This window comes from Rhea pennata, chromosome 2, assembly GCF_028389875.1.
Source record: "Rhea pennata isolate bPtePen1 chromosome 2, bPtePen1.pri, whole genome shotgun sequence".
NCBI classification, from domain to species: Eukaryota; Metazoa; Chordata; class Aves; order Rheiformes; family Rheidae; genus Rhea; species Rhea pennata.
In genome coordinates this window covers 48019035-48045743 of record NC_084664.1, presented here as the reverse complement: position 1 = coordinate 48045743, position 26709 = coordinate 48019035, and the positions used below count along the sequence as shown (strand labels likewise).

At 39.0% G+C, this 26709-nt stretch overlaps 1 protein-coding gene across 1 annotated transcript; it reads right to left on the bottom strand.

The window, feature by feature from the left end:
* Positions 1-3530: 3530 nt before the first annotated feature.
* LOC134136133 (prostatic acid phosphatase-like) lies at positions 3531-26709 on the bottom strand. Its single transcript, XM_062567863.1, has 11 exons — positions 26596-26709; positions 16783-16878; positions 15406-15492; positions 14410-14562; positions 11631-11729; positions 10026-10130; positions 8883-9015; positions 7375-7457; positions 5412-5518; positions 4664-4833; positions 3531-3740 (listed from the first exon to the last, which is right to left on the bottom strand). The coding sequence occupies exons 1-11, from the start codon at positions 26707-26709 to the stop codon at positions 3622-3624; spliced, it is 1266 nt and encodes a 421-aa protein (XP_062423847.1). The 3' UTR covers positions 3531-3621.

Here is a 26709-nt window from a genome sequence, read left to right as displayed (position 1 = left end):
ATCATAACAGTTCTGAAGTTAAAGCATCTGAACCTATCCATTACATTTCATGTAATCTGTGTTCACTGGTGTTCTAGTTAGGTTCCTGGCGGCCAAACATCCAGTTTGGCAAGCCAGCACAAACACACACACACACACAAACACTCTGCAGTAGCAAGCAGTTTATTAGTAGATACTAACAAACAGACCGACCCGATGGTAATCTCGAGAATGACCACTCCAGTGCTTGTCTCAATCATCTGCATGATGAGAGAGAGAGTTAGCAGGCACAATCTTTTTGGGCGTCCCTGAGGAGGCAACGTGGTCCTCTGTTGTGTAGCAGCCTCCCTCTCCTTCGGAAAAACTCTGGTATTTATGATTATTTGTGGTAGGCGGGGGTCCGGGCACATGGAGCCAAAAAGTGCGGGGAGTCTAGCCCAGCTCCGCCCTGGTTGCATAACGGTGCTATGATACTGCGCACGTGTGCAGACTTATTTCGGGGGCCACATTGACTTTGGGGGTCGCTGTTTCATTACCCTTCAACTTCTGACCTTCATGTTGACTGCTTCTCATGGTTATTCTGTGGCTGGAAGCCACAGAATCTATGTGTAAACAACCGCTGTTCTTTCTCACAGATTTCCAAGACCTTGTTACTTGTATTCCGCTTAACACAGCGGTATTGTTCTAGGCACCAAAAAGTTACAACAGGGACCATTCTCACTAAATATCAGGTAGTACAGATACAAAAGTTACAACGTGGACCATTCTCACCAAGTATCACCTAGTACAGATACAACTGGATTCTCTCTAAACGTACATTTTCAAGTATGACTTCTATCTGTTAATAAAAAGGGGTCCCTACAATAAAATTGCTTAATGACAGCACCTGCTGCAACTAGAATTGCCATATATCCTGAAATTCTCTATAACAGCTTAGACTTTAATACATAAATCACAAAAGATATCTCAAAAATGCCAACAGATTTTACTTTCTATCTGGGTGTACTTCTTGTAAGAAGCAATCTTGGAAAAAACATACCCCATTCTTCTTATGTAGTGCCACTGACTTTCTAATTTCTCAAAAACAGTTCTTGTTATCAGTCAGTGATACATCTTTACTTGTCAAGCATCTGATTGCCTCTAATAAAAACATACCCAATCTAGGTTAAAGTGAGTACCACCAGCAGTGTGACTAAGGTAATAGAGAGCTCAGCATGAGGTAGCCACTGAATATATATATATATATATGGGAACCATTCAATTTTGCAGTTTGTGCTGAGCTGTGCCTTACTGTGAGTATACTGCTAACAGTAACCAAGTCAGTTCAGGCTTGTTTCCTAGAGCTGCTATAATGCTTTTGACTGCAGTCAAAACTTTAAGCTTTTGCAAACAGGATCAGAACTACTAGTTGCAATCTGTGAAACTGGTACAGCCAAAATACCTGATTTAAGGATAGTCTTTCATCTTTCTGACAGTTTTGTCCCAAACCATTATACAATAAAATGTCCTCACCTTGGAGGAATCAAATCTATTATTTGATATGACATTTCCCAAAATAGATATGATATGACATTTCCCAAAATAGATATAATGGATACATCAGGGATACTAGAAGAGCTTGTTACTGAGTGGGGGACACTGCTTCAAAAGCTGGACTCCTCAGTAGCTGAAGCAGGCAAAGATACTTGGAAAGATGCTTGCTATGTTGCCAAAAGTCTTTGCTATTCCATTTGATTTGTGCTGTTTAGTATCCATGAATCTAGTTACATCACGTTTATATACACGCAGGGCAGTAATATCTGGGTCCTTCACTGGTGCTTTGAGGAAGTGATTCTGTGAAGTCACTTAGGTCTGTGGGAGAGACAGGAGAGTTTACTGTGTGGTGATGGTGCAAAGATGATACAGGATTGCAGTCCTTGGGTATGTTCAAATGATAGTGGATCCTATTTACTCCTGCACAGTTGCACTTTGAAACAGAAGACAGATCAGATCTTCCCTCCATTCAAGCAGAAGTTCTAATGAAGTTGCTGCAGTGGTGAGAAGGGGCAGAAATCTGTTGCCTTCTGAAAGAACATTTCCATGGCAATTACAAGAAGTGTATGGAGCAGCACTTGCAGAGATTGAGCACAGGTCTCCGTGGATGAGTGCTAGTTGACCCAGGCTCCTGTTCTGCAAGCTGCAAGCCACAGATGTGAGCCAAAGTCAGCCCAGAAACAGTGTATCCACAGTGGTATGATGCTGTGCCTGAGCTAAACCTTTCCATCTCTCAGCTTTCTCTGGATTTCTATACCTAAATGGGACTCATTAGCTTAAGCACACTACCTTGTGTCTGTCTGGCTGAAGCAGCTGTTAGCACCTGTCTGAGTAGATGTCTTGATATCAAAAAAGGCTTCTCCACAGTAATGTGGGTCACAGTCTCCTCTATAGGACTACTGGATAAGTCTTGCACTCTGTGAAGCGTATGATGATAAATAGTATTTTATACAGCAATATCAGTATTTGTGATACTACTTTATGGTACTAGAGACTAGCTGGAAACACATTCCCTGCCCTTAGGAGCTTACAGTCTAAGCAAACAAAATATAGTTCACAGAAGAAATCAACATGCAAAAAGTAGAATCACTGTCTTCTTACTTTCAGTGCGTATCTTGCATGTAAGACATTTTGAGCAGAGCAAGGAGATACTGTAAATTAAAATGAAAGGTGATGAGCAGAGCCATAAATGGAGGAATCATTCTGAAAGTGGCTCAAAGAGCTGACATTGTAGGAGGGACCTGAAGCAGAACAGAGGCTCTTGTGGAATCAGAGAACAGATGCAAGATAAAGGATTGTTCATGACTGAGGGCTTGGAATGCATTGTATGCATTATATAATGTTGCATTGTAGCAACAAAAATAGATATAAATGTATTTACTTTTCCAAGTTATTGAAACGCTAGGCCCTGACCAAGATCCTGGTGTGCTAAGCTTCTTGCTTGATGTCTGGATATGTGACAGAGCAGCCCAGCTTCTGCTAATTTCAGTGAGAACTTTGGTAGCTTTCATTGTTTGAAAAACAGGCTGACAGCTTTTGTTATCTGGAGGCTAAAGTCAAAACCCATGCATAGATTTGCATGAATAAATGCAGAAACTGTACATCCAAGTATTGGTACAAATCTTTTTCACACAATAATTGCAACTTTTGTGTGCTGAAAACACATTCCTGCACATCAACAGAATAGTCATTTGTAAGAAGTCGAGAAAAACATTACAAACTGATTTTTGAGAAAGACTCTTTGAGCAGGGCAATAAAAAAGCAGAGGGCTAAAAAGTAATGGACAATAGCAAAAATGTGCATAGGCAGTAGTCTTCCTTATCCCCACTGTTTGACTTGGTAATGAATAATAATAGTGGAAAACTTAAAGATAGAAATTGGAGTAATTCACTCTCCCTACTAAAGAAAATTCTTAACAGTAACTTATTGCTATGGTATTTCTTACTGCATGTGTTTAGTCTTTTAGGAGCTAGGCCACAGATACTTCTCGTCAGATTTATTGAATAAGTTTTGGAGATTCATTTGGTGAGAGGTAGCTGATGGATAAAAAGCAGAGCAACCTGAAGCCTATTACCTAGTTGCTCTCTCTTTCGTTCTTTTACCTCTCCTTTAAAGATCCTGATAATTGTTTCTGCGCCTGCAGCGTCCATAATGATAAAGGAGATAGAGCAATACAAGGTCAAAAATGAACAACAAGCCAACAGCAACATCAAATCCTATAAATATATCTGTGAAGGAAACACAGTAAAGGAGACGTGTATTAATAAAAATGTCATCTTTGATACAGAGATAATAATATAATGACAAATATGTACAATGGAAATATTTTTATAGTTAAATTTTGCTTGTATTTCTGGCAAACTCAGATGGTCTGCATTTGCTGACCTATGCAATGTAGGTATATATATTTCAGTCCTGGGAACATATACATAGCTTCCTGCCCTAGGTATTCACAGAGCAAGAGTGACACCTCATATGTAGTTAATGCAAACCAAGAGTTTTGTGAGGGATTAGCAGAACAATAAATGTATGTAGGAATGGAAAGACCCGGACTATCAGCAAATGACATGTATTCCTTTGCCTCTTGCCTCCCTCCTGGAAATAATATTCAGGCAGTAAAAGGAAAATTTGGCCAAGGTTAGCATCTATGAGCTGTTGGTAGTCCGAGGCAAATAACTATCTATGTGGATCAGCTGGATGGGCGTGTACAATGGAGACTGAGGTATCCTCAAAGTATATAATACGTATACCAGAACTCCAGATGCATCAAACTTACCATACATGTGAAAGCCATTTATGCTTTGTATCTACAGAGGGTCTGATGCATCTAGTAAACACTGGACTCCTTCCATTTTGCCCACACCCATATTTCTGTCTGACAGTTTCAATGACAGGAGCTCTAGTTTTCGCCATGTCTTTATGTTACTTCTTATGTGATTATGCCAATAATAGCACCGGCTTCACACTGGTGGGCAAGTCTACCCTTTGTATTCGCAGAGAAATTTAATTTAAATCTCTACTGTCAGTGGCAAATCTGGTCCAAACCCCTTAAAGAGAGGTCAGTCTATTGTATGAAAGATACAGAATTGGAGCCATTGATACAACTTCTGCTTACATGTCTTATATGGAAAATACACAGCTATTACACTACCTTTCTTTTTATCTTTCTTCCCACATTCTTTTGACCAGTTTTCTGCAATCATGGGAGAAACAAGTTCAGCAAACTTCTCAAGTGGACAAGAAGAGGTGCATCCTGGCAGAGTGAGTAGGTAAGGATCCTTTGAGGTATCATTCCGATAATGCATTTCAATGCTATACCGCCTGATTAACAACATGAAAAAGATAAAAAAAGAAAGGTTCTTATATCGAAAATTTCCTACTCAGAGATGGAACGTTGCAAATAGCCTCTCACATACTGTTCTAGAAACTGTTCTTCAGGAATGGAGCCTTTGTGAAAGACTTCTGCAAAGCTCAGTTTGCCAAAGCCAGTTATGTGACTGTACTGGTCTGGTCAAAGGGTCTTTCTGAAGGGCCCTTGAATGGCAATAGTACCAGGCTCTCATAAAGCCAACTGCTTTACCTTGGAATTTATGAGACATCTTGGCAATGTTGTTGCTATTTTCTGAGAAGCAGGAAAGTTTGTCTTCCTACTTACTTCCAGCTGATAAGGCCTGTTTTTGTCTTCTTGTTTTTCAAAGCAGACAGATACATGTACGTACAGCAACTGTGATTTCTACAATTTATAATACAATATTGTGCCTGGGGACTGCCCAGTGAAGTATCAGCTTAAAATAAATTTGTATATTACGATATTTGAGGGAAAACTAATTCTGGGGAAGGGAAGGGAAGAACAAAATTCCAGATACTCCTTGTTCTCGCGTAGATAAGAAGATACTTGCCCACTGCTTTCTTGATAAAGCTCAAAAAACTGGCAAGCAGCATATGGTGGCAGTTTTCCATTGAAAATATTGAGAGCAATCTGGAGGGCCCCAATTGTGGTGTCGTGCTATTGAGGAAAAAAAAAATCCTTAAAATTCAGTAAACTCAACTTCCATTTGTTCAGAATAATGAAAAGAGAGTAGAAAGGGAGTGGAAATCCAGATAAAACAAAACCTGTGTATATTTGACTGTAAGAATATATTCAGTGTATTCACTATTGGGAAAAATGTTTTAACAGATTACTACAGACAGAAGGGGGCACTTCCAAATCTTGTTGCAATATTTTGGATACAGGGATACTGCAAGAAGGCAAGGCATTCTCTAGTTTGAGAAATAAATGTATTTTTTCGGTGCATTTTGCTACCCCTTCCTTCAGTAGTGCTGCTTCATTCCAGGAGTAACCTTGGTAGCTCTATTCAGAATAGGGCAGTATAAGGCAGTCTATCCCATGGCATTTCAAGTGAATATACAAATATTCTTTTTAGATGGTATACTGGACAAATAGTTGGATACAAAGACTCTTCCCCTCCCCCTCCAAAAAAACTTTTTAAATTATTGTTCCTTCTATTTTGATCTATGCAGTAAAATCTTAGTTTGTGAATCTCAGGATCACCAACCACCTGCAGTCTCGTTCATCCCCATTATCGCTGCTTTTGCAGGAAAGCCCAGAAGGGGAAGCTGAAGGAAAGGAAATCCAAAAACCTTGATTCTGTCAAAACTTTGCAAGCAATTTTGCATACATATTTACAAGGCTTATTTATATAATAGTCTAATATATACAGTCTAATATATATATAGTCTAATACAAGCTGTAGTCTAACAGTTATATTTTAGTTATTACTCAGGATCTGGAACTATTTAGACAGATCAGTTTCAAAAGTAAGAATATACTTGGTCTCAAGATATTAGAGCAGCAGTGAAAATTCAGGGCACTCTTCTTGCTTTTCCTTCTCAAAAAGAATGTAATAGAGCTGGAAAATGTACAGAAAAGACAGCAAGAAAGATTTAAGATATTGAACAGTTTCTATAAAAGAAAATATTTAATAGATTAAGACTCTGTCTTGGAAAAGAAAAGATGGAAGAAGTGTGGCAGAAAGTAGTAAATTCGTAAGTGACAGAGGAAAAGTGAATAAAGAATGACTCTTTGTTTCTCATAATTCATGTGCTAGGAGAGGACTAAACCATCATTAAGTTTCAAAAAGACACAGAAGGAAGTACTTCTTTCTTAAAACACATAAACTTTGGAAGTCATTGCCACAGGATGTTGCAGAGGCCAAAGTACAAATACATTAAAAAAGTGATTAGATAAACTGATGGAAGAAAATCTATCAAAGGCTATTAAACACATAGACATAGATTCTGTCCCAGGAAGTCCCTAAGCCACAAATTGCTGGAAGACTGTATCAAGGCAAGCATCACTCTATGCTGGCTTTATTCTTACACTCTTCCCTGCTGTTGGCCATTGTCAGAGACAGGATAATGAGTGAGCTATGCGGATCTTGGTCTGACCCAAATGGCCCTCTTCATCCTCTAAAATGAAAAAAAATTTTTTTTTCCTTAGTTGTACCATCCATTTGTAAGCAGAAGAAGGGTTTGGATGCACAGCTGAAGTTCTGCTATGTGCCGGCTCTAGACTAGGAGCACTTAAGGGAAGCTGCAACATAAAGAAACTGCATCAGTAAGCTGCAGAAAAATGTATGCTAAAATACATAGATTTCTTTACCGGGTACAGTTTGACTGAAGTTGAGGTGCGACCCATGGTCCTGCTGTATTTTTGTATTGTCTTGTATTCAGTTTGTTTGCTGAAATGAACTGAATTATGTTATTCTTTTGTTTAATTTACAAGAACAATCTGATTATTCTCTTTTGGGGTCTTTTACTAACAACATCATAACAACATTTATCAAACAGGAAGATACTCACTGCAGAATAGACCTCCATTTTTCTTTCTCTTGAAGAATTAACAGCTTGTTTAATACTTTTTAAAATAGTATTCATAAGGACACCTTAAAAAGATGGGAAAAAAAAGAAGAAGAAAGTGAAAAAAGAACATTTGTATAGAATGTCAAAAACATAAAAGATTTTGGGTGTCAAATAGGGAACATCTACTCAGGCCTCTTACTCATTTTTAGCTTAACACAAATTTATACCTATAGAAAAGATATTGTAGAAGTGAAATGCATCATTCATGTCAACTGAAGTTACAGAATTTACAGAAATCAGGTAGAACTTCCCTGAGAATTAGGGCTAATAGCACTTCTAGTTTTGTTATGCTAAGACCTTTTCTCCATCTTTTTTTTTTTTTTTTTTTTTTTTTTCCCCTCTATGAAGTTTTGCAGCAGTGACAGCTGTGCTGGCTTCATCCTCTAGATTTTGAAGAAATATTTTTAACTGTTTACTTCCAAGAAGTCACTCAGTATGCAATATTTTTTTCAATGCTCTTTTATTCCTTCTGTGGTGCAGATATATCCTAAAGCCAATGGGACAAGGACAGCAGAGATTCCCTGTAGCACATATTATACTATTTGAGGCAAAGAGGGCATAACTGATACATCCATGCATACTAAAAAATGAGTCCTGAATACATGATGTGGCCAGCCAGCAGCTAGTATGTGTCAGAGACTGTAATTATTATATATTGCTTGATACAGTGATGTATATGCCTAGGTGATGAGACTACTAATAATTCCTTAGCTAGGCCATGACTGCAGGATAGGTGTGTTACAAAGCTTAATCCTAAACAGTCCAGACTGTGGATGTTCAAGCTCGCTTGTCTGGGTTTCCTTCTCAGTGGCACTTGGGGATGGTGTGATGAATACTTTGGCCTTGGCCTGACACAGAAGCAGAATGTGCCCAGCCCATGCACCCCAACTTTGGAGCGAAGAAGTGTTCCCAGCTCTTGCAGTATAGACATAACTTGAATCTCTTATCTTCCATTCTGATCAGACTGTTTTGGAGCAACTTTTATGTCAGGTCCTCAGAGACCTCATAATGTGGTGCCAAAGTTTTGACACAGTATGTAACCAGTGTATCAACAGGAAAAACAACAGTCGATAAACAATTAGAATACATATTGAAGAAACAAAACTTAAGATCAATCTAAGCTGCTATCAGACAAATAAAGATCAGACCTTTTCGGACTTGATTCTTTCTCCTTGGATTTCTATAATTTTTCTTAAAATATTAATCTATTAGAGTGTCTTAACATCTTCAGGATAACTAAAAACATTCATGTCTATACCTCATTTCAGCATCTCATCCATGTAAACACCAGTGTTCAACACATAATTTAATGCTTTATATGATATCCAATGTCCTTAGTTACAAATCGGAGTTCTATGTCAAATAATTTTGCATGAGTAAGATGACAGAATGTTACATGTTATTGTAAGCAGTGTCTCCTTTCTGGAAGCTATGCATTCTTGATTTACCTCCTTGTAATCGTGACTTCTCTTCTGTTTCATAAAGCCCAAATAATGATAGTAAGGACAATTCTGCCAGTTTTTCCATCTTGTCCATTACATCTTTGGTGGCCCATACAGGGAGAGTATAGTTGTGAATACCCTAGTGATAAATGAAAGCAAAATTATATTTTTTCTTCTACTGATTTCCATCCCCTTATTCCCCTGCCTCACACTACTTTTGGACTCTCTGAGGCTGTCCTGCAATTCTTTGCTCAGTGGAATACCTTTCGTGGAAATGGGAATCAACCTGAAATGGGTGATCTGGAAGAGGGGAAATACTTGTGTGAAGGGGATCCCATCTAAGTATAATGTGTTCTTATTATAGCGATACTTCTTTCTGGTTTTGCTAGCATGAAGGACTGCAGACTAACATTCTTTTTCCTTACTCTAACACTGAGTCATCAAGGTATAAGCTAGATCCAGCTTGTCCTGCCTTTTCCATACAGTGGACCAGATACCAGTTCCATCACAGGCCATTTACAGACAAGTGTTACTCTCCAGTCACTTAAGTGCAATAGCATTTTACAGTACTTAGGTGTATCAGTGAATGGAGGATATTTTCAATGGCTATTTAGCTTTATGTGCTGCTGTTAATGACAAGTTGGGGCCAGATAGAATTATCCCATGCATGGCCCTAGTCTGATTGCATTCACTGGGAGCAATCGTCATTTCCTAACTTTCTAAGCAATAGATCATAATCTTACTTCTCATTTTCAACATCTATCTAAAGATTTCTGTGTTTGCTTGTTGTTAGTTTAAAGCAGATACTTTCATTTTCCTGTTAAAATCATAAATACATCCTAGCCAGCATGCTCAAATAATTCTACAGCAACATACCGGAAAGGAAAACAAGGGAACAAAGGGAATGGATTTCTGCACCAGTGCTTTGAGGTTAAACCACCAAAGGGAAACATGCAAATAGCAACTTCTCAAGCTGTATCCATGCTTTTGGGGTATCTTTTACCAATGCACTAAATTAGGAATTTGATTCAAATTAATGAAAAGAAGTTAATTCAGAAGAGAAAACCACACATTGCTATGAAACCAAATTGCCATGGTTTAGTTGAAATACATCTTATTTTCTCCTCCAGTCCCCATCACTATTATTACCTCACAGTATAGTGTGTCATACGTATTCCAAAGTTGGAAATTGTCCAGTGTTCTAAGATTGTTTAGTTCAAGTCCTGTATTAACTGCCATTGTTTGTAAAAAATCCTAGGGAAAAAAAATGAAGAATACACCACAAATACTCAATACCTGTGGAATGAATACAGATTCATTAGCATCCAAACTGGCAACACACCAATGTTTAATTTTACACAGGTGAAGCCCTTATAAGGGAGGATTTTGGTTGCAGTTCTCATTTTGTAGCCACTTCAAGATGCTGATCTTCATTTCAGGCACTGCTTTATGTTTGACCTTGCTATGGTTAAATCTGATGCTCTTTCTATTGCATTCTTTTCTCCTTCTTCTGACTGCTCCAGGAAGGTACCTCAGTCACCTCAAGCCTTCAGAAGTAAGAAAAAGGAAAGCACAAAGGGAAAAGGAAGGTGGGAAAAAGGATGATGAATAAACAGAAAATTAAAACAGAGGTGAATATGTAGGATGAGGAAAAGACGAAACTGAAGAAAAAACTAGTTTTTGCTTCTTTCTTTGCAAGGGGGCTGAGTTTCACAACAATTCCCATAGGGATACTTGCTTTGTGAAAGAGGAGTAAAGGGACTCCATAATATCCCTTATTCCCATGTTGCCTGTTTTACACTGGTAGCTGACAAAAATTGCTGTGAAGTTGTAATTCACCTCACTGGCAGGACAGTGAGACTGAACAGAGTAGGTTTGCTGGCAGAAAGTTAGAAATAAACCAATAAAAGGAAAATGTTTGGCTTAGCCCAGCCAGTGCAAGCAGTGAGCCTGAAGTGACTCAGAGGATGTCTACAGGTGTAGTCAAGGGTGTGAGAACCACACGAGACCCCTGCTTTATTTGTGAGGTAGTGCAATTACAAAGTGATCACAGGCTAACTAGAGAGCAGCAGTAACCATTGTCCAGAGTAATTATTGTTCCCAAGAGCACGGTTGCTTGGGGCAGATATACCCACCGTGTGCCACAGCCTGTTGCAGCATTGTAAGGGGAAGTTCTGGATCACTAACTGCGAAGATGTGTGTCAGGGCCAAAGCAGAAGCATTTCTTTTGATGAATCCAGAATGCATCTCTAAATGACAGCGTGTGAATACATGCTGTTCACTGAAGCTGTGGTAAAGTTTTCAATAGTCAGAGTATTTGCCTGGCTGGGCTTGCTTTCGTTCTCTTTTGCAGCATTAACTTCAGAAAGTCACAGCAGGAAGACCTAGATTTTCCTGGATTTCAGGATGTTTATCAGATTTTTAGACCTGGCTTTGTGCTACCCTAAAAACTGGAACTTTGCTGCATCCAAAATATTTCCTCTCCCCTCAGTTCATTGAACTTTAATTACATGCAGCTCTGAGTAGTATCAGAAAATTAATGTTCAGGTTTTAAAAGATAAGATAATGTAGACAAGCTTGAGAAATGTATTTCAAACATACTTTTTGATGGCTGGCTTAAATTTCTGTTTTTAAGAGAGTCCTGAGGACTTTTTATGCATTTTAGCAAAAGCAATCAAATTAAAGTTCCATAACCTCTACATGTTAGGTCCTTTCATTTTTCTTAGATTTTGTTTCCTTTTTACTTTGACTTACCTTGTATGGTTGTATTCTGTTTTGAAATTCACTAGATGTTTGGGTTTCATTCTGAAGTTCATCAAAACGGGGACAGTCATGCAGAGGAAAATGCAGCCTCTGAAATAAAAGAAGTAAAAATTAGAATAGTTCTGGGACTAATTGACACAACTCTAGTTTTTGTATTACTAAGATGTTTTATATTTTAGGATAGATTCATGCCTCTGCTACAGCTGCTCTGTGACACTTTGTCTGGGCACCAAGTTCATGAATTTGATGAACATAAGAAATGGTCTAAGGTAGCCTGACTTTTCAGTGACAGTCTGGAGCTGTGATAGCTTGACTTCCATCAGATTAGCTAATTCTCTCTGGAAGCCGTTATGTCAGGGGATTGCTTTGGGAAATAACTCAGTCGCCATGTTCAAGAATTTGAAAAAATAGTTTTAAAAAGCTACCATTTACCTCTTTTAGTTTCTGCACCCCACTAGATGCACCTTGACTCCACTTAGTTTAGAATCTGAATTGTTTCCCCAGCTACATATCCTGCTTTCGGTGCTTTGGCGATAACTACTGTAATAAGTATACATTTTAAGTACAGCTTAATGGACAGAACTCCCAAGTAAAAATGACAAATAAATTGTGTTTCGGAAGTATCATAAAGCTATGACCTTATAGTGTTGGTCTTGCCTAAGCACATTTAATAACTCCAAGGCTATGCATTTTGAGATCACCTGATGCTATACATTTGATCTGAACCATGTGTAAATACGTACTCACATCTCTGTCAAACTCTGTTCTAACAAATATGCTTTATGTCAGTTGCAGAAGGACAGATGGTATCTGAACCACCCTAAAAGCTGTCAGTATAAAATTCAAGACTTCAGAATTGTTTGAGTGAACAAAATGAGCTTGTATTTGTTCAGCACTTCATGTCATATCGCTAGAGCATTTTTGACCCAGTACTACTTATCCTGTAACACAAATCATTGCATGGAACTGAATTAGTATACCATGGAGAAATTCAGTCTGTACAGAGGCTTCCAAGAAGACTTACATGTCATTTAACTTCTACATCTATGACTTAAGCAGGATTTAAATGTCAAGAAGGTCTGTTCTACCTTGGGGTGAATATAGCCAAATGCACTTCCTGTGCTTCTTCTTTCTCTCTTATCAAAACACATCAAGTGTTAGGCTTGCAGCAGTCACCAATAGATGGTAACATATTTTCCATTGGAAAGATTTCCAAGGGTGCATTTTCTCTCAGCAGCACACTAGAGGGTAAGGGCTCAAGCTGCAATATGAAGCTGGGGAATGTTGTTTAATTACACAATAACAAATGTTCCTCTTGCTCTATGGCTTAATTATTCCCCTCTGTGTGTTATTAATTAAGCCACTCCCTTTGGCCTCATTGAACAGTACTCAGTGCTCTTGCCTGTTGCATGTTGATAGATCCTGGTCACTGAAAAATAAACTATGATTACATTTTTTTACAGGATGATACTTGGCCTTGACTTCCTTCTTTATGTTGCTCAGGGCTTGAAATATCTAGTTTTAACAAGAGGACAATACTTTGTCCAGATAGTTTGCATATTTAACAGGCATTTTGAGTTGTTTCAGTGAGACATCAGCACCTGCTCTTGAGGCAGTTGCAGAAGTGGTGGGTACTAGAGATTCTACAAATGAGCTTGCCTTCTCCAAACAGGTCACAGGACTGTACTATGGCTCACCTGAGGATTTTGTGGTTTCTTTAGCCAAAGCATTGACTACTTTGATGCTTTTTCATGTCTGCTCGTGTAAGAGCTTCCCCTAGTATCCCACATTTAAATAACAGTGACGATTCTCCTTTTTGTTTTAGGACAGAGGGAAGTTTCAAGCTGAATCACATTGTTCTTAATGCAGTTTGCTGAAATCTCTTCTCCCTGTACCGGCTTGCAAGCATGGCTTTAGAATGGAGAAATGCCAATGGGCAGGCAGGTGAGGCCACCTTTAATGACAAAGTCCTTTTGATGCTGGTGACTGGACAGGCAGCTTTTGTGTACATTTCCTCAAAGTCTACTTCTATCCTCAAAGGCAGAAAAAAATTAACCTTTTTGTCACTACACTTAATGACTTTTGTCCTTGTTCAACCTTTTATTTACAAAATTCCCTATCACAGGAGCCAAAGAAATGAAAATCTAAACCTGAGTCAATCAAGCAGAGCTGTGTATAGCAAAACTTCCATCAGACCTACCATTTTAGGTAGGTCTGCTCTTATTATGGACCTTGAGGCAAGCACTATAGTTTTGTTATTTGTTTGTATAGCATGGAGCTATAGGCCCTTGTCTTTACTTGGGTTGCCTAAGTGCTTCCAGAATAGGAAAGTAATAATTGAGAAGTCATTACAGTGGCTGATGCAAATTCCATTCATTTAATAAACTAAGAAATCTAGGTGGGCAGAAGAGAAGACTCTAAGGTTTTTAAGCCTCTCTAGCTGACTGGTGCTCAGAAAAGCATATATTGTTGGCAATATATGCTTTGTCGGCAACTTCCTTAGACTACTGTCCAAAAGTGACCATACCAGGAGACATGTTAGAGCTGTGCCTTGAAGAAAGTGGTAGTATGGATTATAAATCAGGTATTCAGCATTGTAGAAGGATGATTTACGTGCAGCTATGACAATTAGACTGTGACATTCTTGCTGGCCACTAGCTACAGTTGATGTTTTCTATTAGACTGAACTCAAAGAGAATAGAAAATATGCTTTAGCTCTTTTTTCTGGGAAAGCTTAAGGCATGATAGGAAGTATCCAGCTAATACTCACCCGATCTGATGATTTTGTAACAATATGAACTGGGATAGGTTGCCAGGGAAGCTCGGGGTTCCAGGTTTGGCTGCTAGTTGGTGGAAAGAGGCCAGAAAGGCATGACTGGGCACTCATAATGGTGCGATCATAATCTGTACTTTGGATATAAAACTGAAGATAAAATGGCATAGTTAACATTTAAAATGGCAATAATAAAAATAAGAGGGAAAATTTACCCAACTCATCAATCCTACCTTATCATTTTCAGTTTCTGTTTTTGCATAAAATCAAAATGATGAAATTAAAGTTAGTAGAGAGCTTGTACCATAACTCAGCTTCAAAGGACCCTGCTTCATTTGCATACACAGAATTACCAAAGCATTTTTCACTTTGGAAACTAACCTTGGAACTAAGTCTGAGAAGACTAAAAAATGTGATTTAAAAGGAGGAGTGTCTGCATCCTCTGAAATTCAGAGGTACGTTAATATGATCCATCTGCTGTACCTCAGGGATGAAGGCACTTATAACCTCGGTGAGTAACAAAGCCTCTCATGGAAGCATTGCAAAGCTGTTGTCTTCTGTGTTCTCACACCAAAGTCTGTGTTGACAAAAATCCAAACACATGTGAGACCTGTCTTTCACAGGATGAGATATGTAGACATGTGATTCACATGGCTGTGAATCTGTAAACAGGGTAAAAGAGTGTTCATCTGTGAACAGGATAAAACAGTATTGGGTCATTCTGACAAGCTGCCAGTTCATTTTATGGGGTGGAGCTGTTCAAATCTGGAAAACAGGGTTGTAGAAGACCGAACTGAACATTAAGTTAAATACTTCAGTGTATGTTTTCACTATGACATAACTACCTTCCCCTTTCCCACCTCTGAGTTTTCAAAAAGGTTCTGTTACATTAATTATTTTTTTAATGAAAGGAATATGATGTGCTTTTATTTAGCACAAGTCCATAGTCCTGCTATGCTGCAGAAAAGTCCTCCAGACAATTCTGATACATACCTCTTGCCGTTTGTATGTGCTGTTCAGAAAGTTAGAATATCGTTTCCTCATGTATTGTCCAAGTTCATATAGCTGCTGCATTCCAGTCTATGAGATAAGCATACAGATGGCCCTTAAATTAAGGAGACTAGAGAATCTTAATATGCTTTTCTATTTTCTTTTCTGTCTTCACCATTTTTTTTTTTTTTGTGATCATTAACTATTTGTTTAACATATATATGTTGTAGATGAGCTGGAATTTTTAACAGAAATATTCATTTATATGTATGAATAAAATATATTTCTGAAATTCTAAGACTCCAACATATGCAGCAGGACGGGCAATCTACCTGATTCTATACAAACACTGTTTCCAGAATGCTGTAGCTCTGTAAATGTTTCTGAAGTTACTTAGGATCAATATTGCAAGTGTTTGTCAGTTAGTGATAGCTGAGAAAGGGTGATTGGTACTCCAATATCCTGATGAATTTGTGCTTTACATTTCTATGCCTTCAGAAACACTCTTCCAGCTTTGACTTGGTACCCTTGCAGTTGTCTTAGACTGCACAGTCTTTTCTGTTATTAATTGCCAAGGCTATGAGTTGAACTCTTTAAATTTTAGCTGTCAGAGAAGTACGTTCTAACTACTGCTGCTAAAAAGATAAAAAATGGAGAAAAGCTCTTAAAAAGCTGCTCTAAAGCAGAAACTCAATTTATTTCTGTAAAACAAGCTATGTACAGGGGGATAGTAACATGTATTGTCTGAGTGTTTGAATTTTACAGATTTTCCAAGTCTTACTTTGAACACTAAGTGCTCAATTGTCTCTGATTAATGCTTCTCCATTGTAATGACATATAGTTAGTGAATGCAGTGGCCTGTCTTTGCTCCAGAACTTCATGTGCCAAATATAGCTCCAGGTTGAAAGCAGCCTTATTAGAAGATTGTCACCAGAAGCAGCTTTTTCCTGCAAATCTTCCCTTGTCTTGTGAGTAGGTGGTTGCCAGTCGAATGATGAGATCTCAGCTCATCATTTGACCTGGTGAGCAGGTGTCATTTCTCTACTCGGTCTCATGGTGCAGTGCGTAAGGGTCTTAACCATCAGAACCTCAGAAATTTTATGAATACTGGTAGTGTGTAAATTTGCCATTTATTTGAATGCACATACACTCCAGGAAGTTGTTGCTTGCGGGAAGACAGTCATACAGCTATGATGAACAAAATTTCAATGTAGCAGTAGCTGGATGAATATTGTTGCAAAAATGTTTATGAATAATGGGGTATTGCTAATACCATGTATCACTAGTTGGGATTTACTGATGTTTTGCAAGACACATCAAAAATCTGCACACTTCCTATGTTAGCAGCATTTTTAAATGTCACTAAGGAAGTCAGCATACCTTGGTAAGTTGTCCAAATCCCTGGGGCCATTCACTTTCTTTATGTAGATCAGTTGGAAAGTTTACGACTGGTGTTCGGTCACCATGTCGGAAAACCTGATAAAATTGATGTTAAAAAAATGAGTTAATTACTGTTATCTTTCCCTTCTCACCTGACTTGAAGACAAGCATATAATTTTAATTCTAGTGCCATTTTTCATATAAAAATACTGGAGAGTCTGCAGAAGCTTATTCAACGTGTCAATTAGGATTGAAGTACATTCTTTACACACAAGAATAGGAATCATTACAGAGGAATTCAGTGGGCATCAACCTGATGACTCTTCTGGCTAGAACTTAAAATGAATCAGCCAAAATGTTAGTGCCCAGATTAGATCCATTACTAGGCACCCTGACAAGAGATCTGACTGAATTTTGGACACTCAGCATCTCTGACTATAAGACCAGCTGCTGATGTGCTTGTATGATGATTTAATTACTTTGACACATACACCTTAAACTTTTTGCCACAGCTTTCTTCATAGCACCATCTTGTAAATGTGTATTATTACTTAATTCTTCTTAATATTTTTGCATATGTTTATGAAAATGAAAGTTGGTAGGATTTTTTCTAATAACTTCAGTGAAAACAGTTTGCTCACTTTCCTGTACTGGACATGCTAGCATATTGGATGTTAGTGTGATATGTGCAGTAATGTGATTTGTACAACAGAAACCTTAAATGAGCCTTTTTCATTTTTATTGCAGTGTACAAAAAAGTACAAACTTTAGCTTAAATAAATCTGAAAAACTCTAAATTCCCCTTTCTAAGTATGTCATGTGTAGGCTTAGAAGAACAAAGTCTATGAAGTTGTACATGGAAGGAAATGTTGGAATACAAATTCTCAGGGCTCCAGACTTTCTTCTGCAAAGTCAGGCAATGAGCTTAGTTGTTTAAAAAGGCATACAAGTGGTGGCAACAGTAACAGTTTAGATCAGCATCTTGAAAGATTGTGACACTGTGGAAGCATAGTATATTTGTTCATAAAGTGACATCTATTCCGTAATACCTCACTGATATAGAGCATGATTATAATTAATACTCCCCATTGCCTCATTATGCCACATCATTCTTTCTCAAACATCAGAGAGGTTTGTACATGCTAGTTAGTTTGCCACTCCCACGGGTGGGTGTTTCATGTTTATATTTTCTCAAAGTAAACAAAAGTGTTGTGGTTTAATATTTTAATTACAATACACACCCTTTTCAACAGCTCTCTGTACCAATGTGCACAAACTGTTGCTAGAGCAGGTATTTCAGAGGTGTGAGTTACTATCCTTTAAAGGCGAATATAATTGGATTTCTCCTTGTATTCAAGGTTTCTAAAGTAGACAGTAAGGTTTGCTAGAGTGGGTTAGGTGTTACCACCAGAACGGTGTAGAAAACTGATTGTTTTTTGTGACTGGTAATTAAACTTCACTGTAAATGTGGTTGAACTTATATGAATATTTTTCAGCAAAATGGAGTGCTTAGGGCCTCTCTGTGAGGCCTAGCCTACTCTGACAGTAGGCTCTCCTGCAGAAGGTGTGTGGTTGATGAATTGTGTCATGAGGTAAAAGAGTTACATGAGGAGGTCAGTAGGCTGCAGAGCAGCTGTGAAGGTGAGCAAGAGATAGACTGTTCTCAGATACCAAACAGCTCCAGGAATCCCAGCCGCCCCCAGCAGTGAAGTTGCTGGAGGGCTCTGTGCTGTGTGAAACGATACATTATAATGTTATAGAAGAAGGCAGGAAACTGTTCACTTCTCATAGGAGTAGAAAGGCTCTTACTCCTCCTGAAGATCTACAACTGAGGAACAGGTTTAGTGCCCTCCAGGCTGAGGAGGAGCTGGGCATAGCTTCAAAGGAAGCAACTAGGTCAACAGACCCTGTGCCTTGCGGGAACATCCAGAAGAAGCGGCGAGTATTGTTGTGGGTGACTCCTGCTGCAGGGGACAGAGGCACCTATGTGCTGACATGACCTCTTGTCTAGAGAGGTTCGCTGCATGCCAGGGGCTCAAATATGAAATGTCATGGAAAGACTGCCAAGGCTTGTCCATGCATTGGAATATTACCCTGGAGTATTATGGAGGATCTGCTTGCACCCCTCCTGGGAAACCTGCATGCTCAATTACCTTTCCAAAATGCTTGTACACCAATGCATGCAGCATGGGGAATAAATGAGAAGAATTAGAGATCCGTATGTGGTCACAGGGCCATGATCTCATTGCAATTACAGAGACGTGGTGGGATAGGTTGCATGACTGGAGTGCTGTCATGGATGGCTACATGCTTTTTAGGAAAGACAGGCCAGGAGGGTGAGGTGGTGGAGTTGCTTTTTATGTGAGAGAGCAACCAGAATGCATCGAGCTCTGCCTAGGGGTAGAGGAGGAGGCAGCTGAGAGCTTATGGGTGAAGATCAAAGGGCAGGCTAACATAGGGGACACTGTTGTGGGTATTCACTGCAGGCCACCCTATTAGAAAGAGGAAGTCAGTAAGACCTTCTACAGACAGCTGGCAATAGCCTCACAATCACAGACCCTGGTTCTCATGGGGAATTTCAAATACCCTGATATCTACTGGAAAGACAGCACAGCTAGGCACAAACAGTCCAGGAGGCTCCTGCAGAGCAGTGATGATAAGTTTTTGATACAGGTCATGGAGGAGCCAACAAGGAGAGCTGGACCTTGTGTTAACAAACAAAGAAGGACTATTTGGAGATGTGAAGGTTGGGGGCAGTTTTGGCTGCAGTGACCATGAAGTGGTGGAGTTCAGGATCCTGCAAGGAGGAAGCAGGGCAATAAGTGGGATGAGAACCCTGGACTTCAGGAGAGCAGACTTTGGCCTCTTTGGAGACCTACTTGGAGGAATCCCATGGGTTAGGGCAAGAGGAATCCAGGAGAGCTGGTTAATATTCAAGCATCACTTCCTCCCAGCTGGATTGGTGCATCCCTATGAGTAAGAAATCAAGCAAAGGGGGCAGAAGACCTGCACGGATGAGCAAGGAGCTCCTGGCGAAACTCAAACAGAAGAAGAGAGTATACAGAATATGGAAAAGAGGACAGGCCGCTTGGGAGGAATATAGAAACATTGTCAGATTATGCAGGGATGTGACAAGGAAGGCTAAGGCCCATTTGGAATTAAATCTGGCAAGGGATGTCTAGGACAAGAAGGGCTTCTTCAAATGCATTAATATCAAAAGTAAGACTAGGGAAAATGTGGGCCTGCTGTTGAATGCGGTGGATGCCCTGGTGATGAAGGATATAGAGAAGGCAGAGTTACTGAATGCCTTCTTTGCTTCATTCTTTACTGCTAGGGCCAGTTATTGGGAATCCCAGGCCCTGGAGACAAGAGAGTAAGTCTGGAGAAAGGAAGACTTTCCTTTGGTTGAGGAGGCTAGGATTAGAGATCTTCTGGGCAAACATGACATTCACAAATCCATGGGCCCTGATGGGATGCACCACCTGTGCTTAGGGAATTGGTGGATGTTATTGCTAGGCCACTCTCCATCATCTTTGAAAAGTCTTGGAGAACTGGAAGAAAGCCAGTGTCACTCCAGTCTTCAAAAAGGGCAAGAAGGAGGACTCAGGAAATTATAGCCGGTCAGTCTTACCTCCATCCCTAGAAAGGTGGTCCTGGATCATCCTGGATGTCATCTCTAACTATGTGGAAGAAAAGAAGGGGATCGGGAGTAGTCAATATGGATTCACCAAGGGGAAATCCTACTTAATCAATCTGTTAGCCTCCTCTGATGGAATGCCTGGCTGGGTAGATGAGGGCAGAGCAGTGGACGTTGTGTACCTTGACTTCAGCAAGGCTTCTGACACTGTCTCCCATAACATCCTCCTAGATAAGCTCAGGAAGTGTGGGTTAGATGAATGGACTGTGAGGTGGATTGAGAACTGGCTGAAAGGCAGAGCTCAGAGAGTTGTCATCAGTGGCACAGAATCTATCTGGAGGCGTGTGGCTAGTGGTGTCCTTCAGGGGGTCAGTTCTGCATCCAGTCTTGTTCAACTTCTTCATCAATGACCTGGATGAGGGGACAGAGTGCCTCCTCAGCAAGTTTGCTGGTGATATAAAACTGGGAGGAGTGGCTGATACAACTGAGGGCTGTGCTGCCATTCAGAGAGGTTCAACAAGGGCAAGTGCAGCATCCTGTAGGTAGGAAGGAATAACCCCATGCACCAGTAAGGTAGGGGCTGACCTGCTGGAAAGCAGCTCTGTGGAGAAGAACCTGGGAGTTCTGGTGGACAAGTTAACCGTGAGGCAGCGATGTGGCCTTGTAGACAAGAAGGCCAGTAGTCTCCTGGGGTGCATTAGGAAGAGTGTTACCAGCAAGGCTGGTCTAGGGAAGTGATCCTGCCCCTCTACTCAGCCCTGGTGAGGCCTCATCTGAAGTACTGTGTCCAGTTCTGGGCTCCCCAGTACAAGAGAGAAATGGCATTACTGGAGAGAGTCCAGCATCGGGCTACAAAGATGATTAGGGAACTGGAGCATCTCTCTTATGAGGAAAGGCTGCAAGAGCTGGACCTCTTTATTCTAGAGAAGAGGAGACTGACAGGAGATCTTATCAATGTCTACAAATACCTTAAGGGAGAGTGTCAAGAGAATGGGGCCAGACTCTTTTCAGTGGTGCTGTGATGGGACAAGAAGCAACGGGCACAAACTGAAACACAGAAATTCCACTTGAATATGAGGAAGAACTTCTTTACTGTGAGACTGACAGAGCACTGAAACAAGTTGCCCAGGGAGGTGGTGGAGTCTCCTTCTCTGGAGAGAATCTACCTGGACACAATTCTGTGCAACATGCTCTAGATAACCCTCCTTGAGCAGGGGGTTGGACTAGGTGATTTCCAGAGGTCCCTTCCAAACTCAACCATTAGGCGGTTCTATGATACTGTGAAATCAAGGAATTTGGTCAAAAAGCTTTAACTTTGATGTTTTCCACCATATCATTAAAAATATTCTCAAAAAATTTGAAGTAAATTTTGGAAAAAATGAAACTTTAGTTAAAAATTAAGATTTTTTTTAACCTACAAAAATCAAGTTTTCTTAGCTTAAACAGCTTACAAGATTAACAAGATTAGATCAATATGAAATTACATAGTTTCAAGAAAAAAGCTTTCTTTTCTGATCTCAAGCAGCACAGCAAAATATTCCATAAAGTCTTTCTTAAATTGATTACTTTTTATTTCTGCATGAAACTTCTAATTCTGTATGTGTCTTTTTTTACTACAAGGAAAATGACTGAGAGGCACTCCTGTGTCATTGCTTATTTCTTTGGTGTTTTGACATGCTGATATGCCACAGGTCTCACGTGGAATTGATTGTCTTTTCTGAACAAGCTGATACCTCTGTAAGGAATGAAGCTAAGATTCCCAATTAAACTGTAGCTGTGTACTTTCTTGCTAAATTTATCCAACTTCACAGAAAAGTGTTTTTATGAGTAAGTGACAGTTGCTCAAAACAACAGACATGATGAAATGACTATTTTTACACAATATGGAGTAATAGATCAAAACTTGACCAAGAAGTATGCCTTTTCATTAGTGAAAAAATACTGAAAACATACTAAATTTGAAATACTAGTTCATGATACTTTATATTTAATATGCAACATTTAGGGGGCTGGAGCCTCTGCCCTATGAGGAACTGCTGCGAGTACTGGGCCTGTTTAGCCTGGAGAAGAGAAGACTGAGAGGGGATTTTATCAATGTGTAGAAGTATCTGAAGGGAGAGTGTCAAGGGGACGGGGCCGAACTCTTTTTACTAGTGCCGTGCAACAGGACAAGAAGCAATGGGCAGAAACTGAACCACAGGAAGTTCCACCTGAATATGAGAGGAATTTCTTTACTGTGAGAGTGACAGAGCACTGGAACAGGTTGCCTGGAGTGGTTGCAGAGTCTCCTTTTCTGGAGATATTCAAAACCCACTTGGATGCAACCCTGTCTAACATGCTGTAGGTGACCCTGCTTGAGAAGGGAGGCTGGATTAGATGATCTCCAGAGGTCCCTTCCAACCTTACCAATTCCATGATAACCCTCGGTGTGTATTTCACTGTCATAATGGTTAGCCCGTAAAAGCATCTGATTAGCTGCAACAGAGCAGCATTTTACCCCAACAGAAATGGGAACACAAAGGCATATAGATTCAAACGTATTTGAATCTATATGGGTGCTGGAGATGTAAAAGAACAAAATTGCTTTTGCTTTTTGTAACCTTAAGAAATAGAATCAGTGGTATTTGTTCTTTTCTAAGAAGCAACACAACTTTTTAAAATCCACATAGAATAGAAGAATGTTGCATTCTGTATTTGTATTTCTACATCTATATTGCACAGTGTTAATATAATTACATGTAAATATTATATTAACATTAAGTTGGAAGAAGAGAAAGTAATAAATATTAATGAGAGCAGAACTCTGCTTTTAGGAAATGAAACACTGAACTTCTTAGCTAGCTATTTTTTACTTGTGCTCAAACCTCCTATTTGCCTGCTACATTTGAAAATGACTGCTTAAGTTACAATTGGAAATGGAATAATGACCTCATGAACAACTGGACTAACTAAAGGCTAACTCATGTGGTTAGTCAGTTCATATTTCAAAAGAGATTTTTTTTTTATTTTAAACTTTCAAACTTTAAGAAAGGTTTGTGTGTTTGAAATTTCATCTTTTTTAGCCCACTGTTATGGAAAAACATCCTTACAAAGCTTACCTTGTTTGTCAAATGTGTATTTCTCAACACTCAGAGGATTTGGATTTTGTTAAAATGGATCTAATCCTTCAAATTCATTTGAAGATACTTGTATGCTTCAGCATTTGTTACTCTTGGCATACAGGTTGCCTTGCTGACCTCTCAGGAGGTACTGAAACTGGCAGGATGAGAGAACAGGAAGAACTTAGGAGGAAACATAGAAGGACAGAAGACACTGGAAAGCAAGAAGGAAGACAGGAGATACGTAAAAAAGTGAAGCGCACGTGTTGGTGTCCACAATCTTCTGTCTGAAATGTTTTGTCTCAGTCAGTTCTTGAAAACAATAGATGGAAGGTTTCAAACACCTACTTCCTCAGCTTTAATAGAGCTGGAACCTGACTGGGACTCGCCTGCTCTCTCTTTATAATGTTGTTTGAGTGAGCACTATAGATCAAAATGGCCATGTCACTCAAACTTTGGCCACGAAATGCTTCCTTTTCTGTCAGTTGAAAAATCACTTTGGAGAAACCTGGGGCAGGGTAGAGGATGAACTGAGGATATGACATGTATAGTATATATAACAAACATCTTCATTCAGAAATGCCATGAATTATAGTGAATTATGTGGCTCCGAGTAATAGTGAGCCTCTGACAGACCCAGCTTCAAACAGAAGTATTTCTTATTCTATAACCAGCAGTAGGAACAAAAACAACAGATGAGTGGAATGAACCATGCAACCAAGTCAGGGCAACCATTGACGCAGGAGAAACAGGAACATGTTTAGTCAAGGTTTCAAATGACTTGGATTGATTAGACAAATAGGTATCATACCCTGTCAGCGCTTCCTATCTGGAGTTACAAGAAGAAAGATGTGATGAAACCACTCTACGTCAGAAACTACACCCCTTCGTGTATATGAGTGACGAAAAGAGTGTCTATGTGGGAGCAAAAGTTACAGGTCAGAGTTTCTCCAAAACAGACTCAGTAAATCAGGATTTCACTTTTACTTGGGTAACCAAAGGTCCTAGATATTTCCTATTTTCTTCTGTTACGTGTAATTTAAATTGAGTACACAAGAATGCCACTGAAGTTTAATGTTTACAAGTAGGAAGTAAAACTAGAATAGGATTTTGAGAAAATGGTTAGAATTACAGCTTTTCAGCCAAAAGGACTTGTGGCCAATAATCAAAACACTCAGAATCAGCACAAAGATTGAAATCATGAAGAGAGAGCAAGGCACAGTACAAGAATAGCACTATTCTGGAAGTGAGCAAAAGGGAACATTTGTCTGTTTTTCCCCCCGCATATGTATTTTGTATTGTACAATTCTACTAAGAAAGTTTTAAAAAGACATTATGCCACATTTTCACAGAGAAATAATGTTTTTAGGTGAAATCATAGCAATTTACGACTACAGCTGGAAGATGGCCATTGAATTATCTCACAAATGTGTGTTTTAGACTTACCCTGATTTTAGCCTGACCCTTATTATATCCCATTATATCAGTGAAAAGTTCTGGGGCCAACTCCTATCCTATTGATTTATTTTATCAATTCTGTTCCCAAGAAAATTCAATCAGTGAATTCAGAAAGCAAAATTATACCATGAATAAACCGAAATCATGCTTTGAGAAAAGATATATATATATATATATATATATATATATATATATACTGATTATAAGATTTACTTTATTGTAACTTTTTAGACAGATTGGTCAGTCTGAGGAAAGTATCAGTGATAAAAATAAGACAGTTTAAATGAAATCTGTCTATTATTTTCATAATAATTATGATGTTACTCTGTAAATAAATGAAGTGCTCTCTTCCTTTTTTTTTTTTTTTTTTTTTTTTGGTAGGTAGGAGAAGGTGGCCACATAGCTGCAATGAGAAAACTGGTTTTGAGTAGGAAGGCTGTATTTCCATAATGGTATTTCCTGTAATTTGTTCTGCAGAACCATCACATGGTAGAACACTAACAACTGCAGTTCAATACAAGCCTCATTCCCTTTAGAAGATTAATTCTCCAAGGCATACTGACTGCCTGATTTTACCTATATGTGCAGGTTTCTCTCTTACCGTTGGAATAACATTTAAAGATACTGCTATAGAACATTACTGAAACTAGAGTTCAGTTCCTGTATCATGTAGTATCTGATCAAGGAGTGAGGCTCAGCAGGAGTAGGGAACCGGTTTTTCCTGAGCATTCTAGCCTCTTCAAGTGACACATTTACCTAATCCAGCCAACAGACAATTAGATACAAAAAAGCATATCTGAGGCTAGATGGTATGCTTTGAACGCAGGCCTTCTTTCTGTTATCCATACGTGCACTTGATATCTCAAATAGAGGAAGATAGAGAAAGAATATCTTTAAACTAAAATTCTTTTTTAATGAATGTTAATTCCAATCCTCATAACTTTATGTTGAAAATATCACTTTAGATTAAATATTCTTTATTAGTACATTTCTTGTTAAAAAAAGAAATAAGGATGAAAAGGCTAGACAGCCTTCGCCATCTAAATTACTTCATTGATTTAATATCTCTTTTTTTACCAGAGATATTGGGGAAACTGATGTTGAAGTCGTATCTAGTTGCTTTAAAACCAGAAATGGTCCACAAAAAACTATTACAGTCAGTTTTCAAACCAATGATAGTTAATGCAACATGTACATCAAATGTCTACATAAAATGCCATTCTCAGAGCACCTTATAGCATGAATAAATTCAGCTTCCAAGCACAAAGAAGGTAGGCCAGAATCTCCAGTTCTCAGACTGTGTAACTGAGTATCAGATAAACTGAACAAGAACAAGTTAGCTAGACCTCAGATCTCTTGACTCCTGTGCGTTATCCTTCCACCACAAACCTAAGAGGTTCAGTTACCTTCAAATAATAACTAGAGGTTAGTGAGTGAAAAATCCTATAACTTGAGGCATTTCATCTTCTTTAAGAAGTCCTTAAATTCAGTATGCAAAAGGGCAGAAGTAATTTTTTCTAAGTCTACAGAGAGGCAAAGCAGTTGCACACCTTGTTCAGTCCAAGAACAGTACCAGATTGTAGCATTTCCCACAATTAAACAGAAAATCCATCTACTTACTACGACCACAAACTTCAGTTCTCTTTCTGCAGTAGTCTGCTGAAACAGAATGAAGATGATATGAAAAGCAAAACACAGAAGCCTAGATTGGCTGGGAAGCCGTATCACTCCCAT

Coding starts and splice junctions, on each gene's coding strand:
- LOC134136133 (XM_062567863.1), bottom strand. CDS start 26,709: ATGGGAGTGATACGGCTTCCCAGCCAATCTAGGCTTCTGTGTTTTGCT. Junction 11,730..14,409: donor TTACAAAATCATCAGATCGG/GTGAGTATTAGC, acceptor CTTTTATTTCAG/AGGCTGCATTTTCCTCTGCA. Junction 4,834..5,411: donor CTTTATCAAGAAAGCAGTGG/GCAAGTATCTTC, acceptor GTTGTTAATCAG/GCGGTATAGCATTGAAATGC.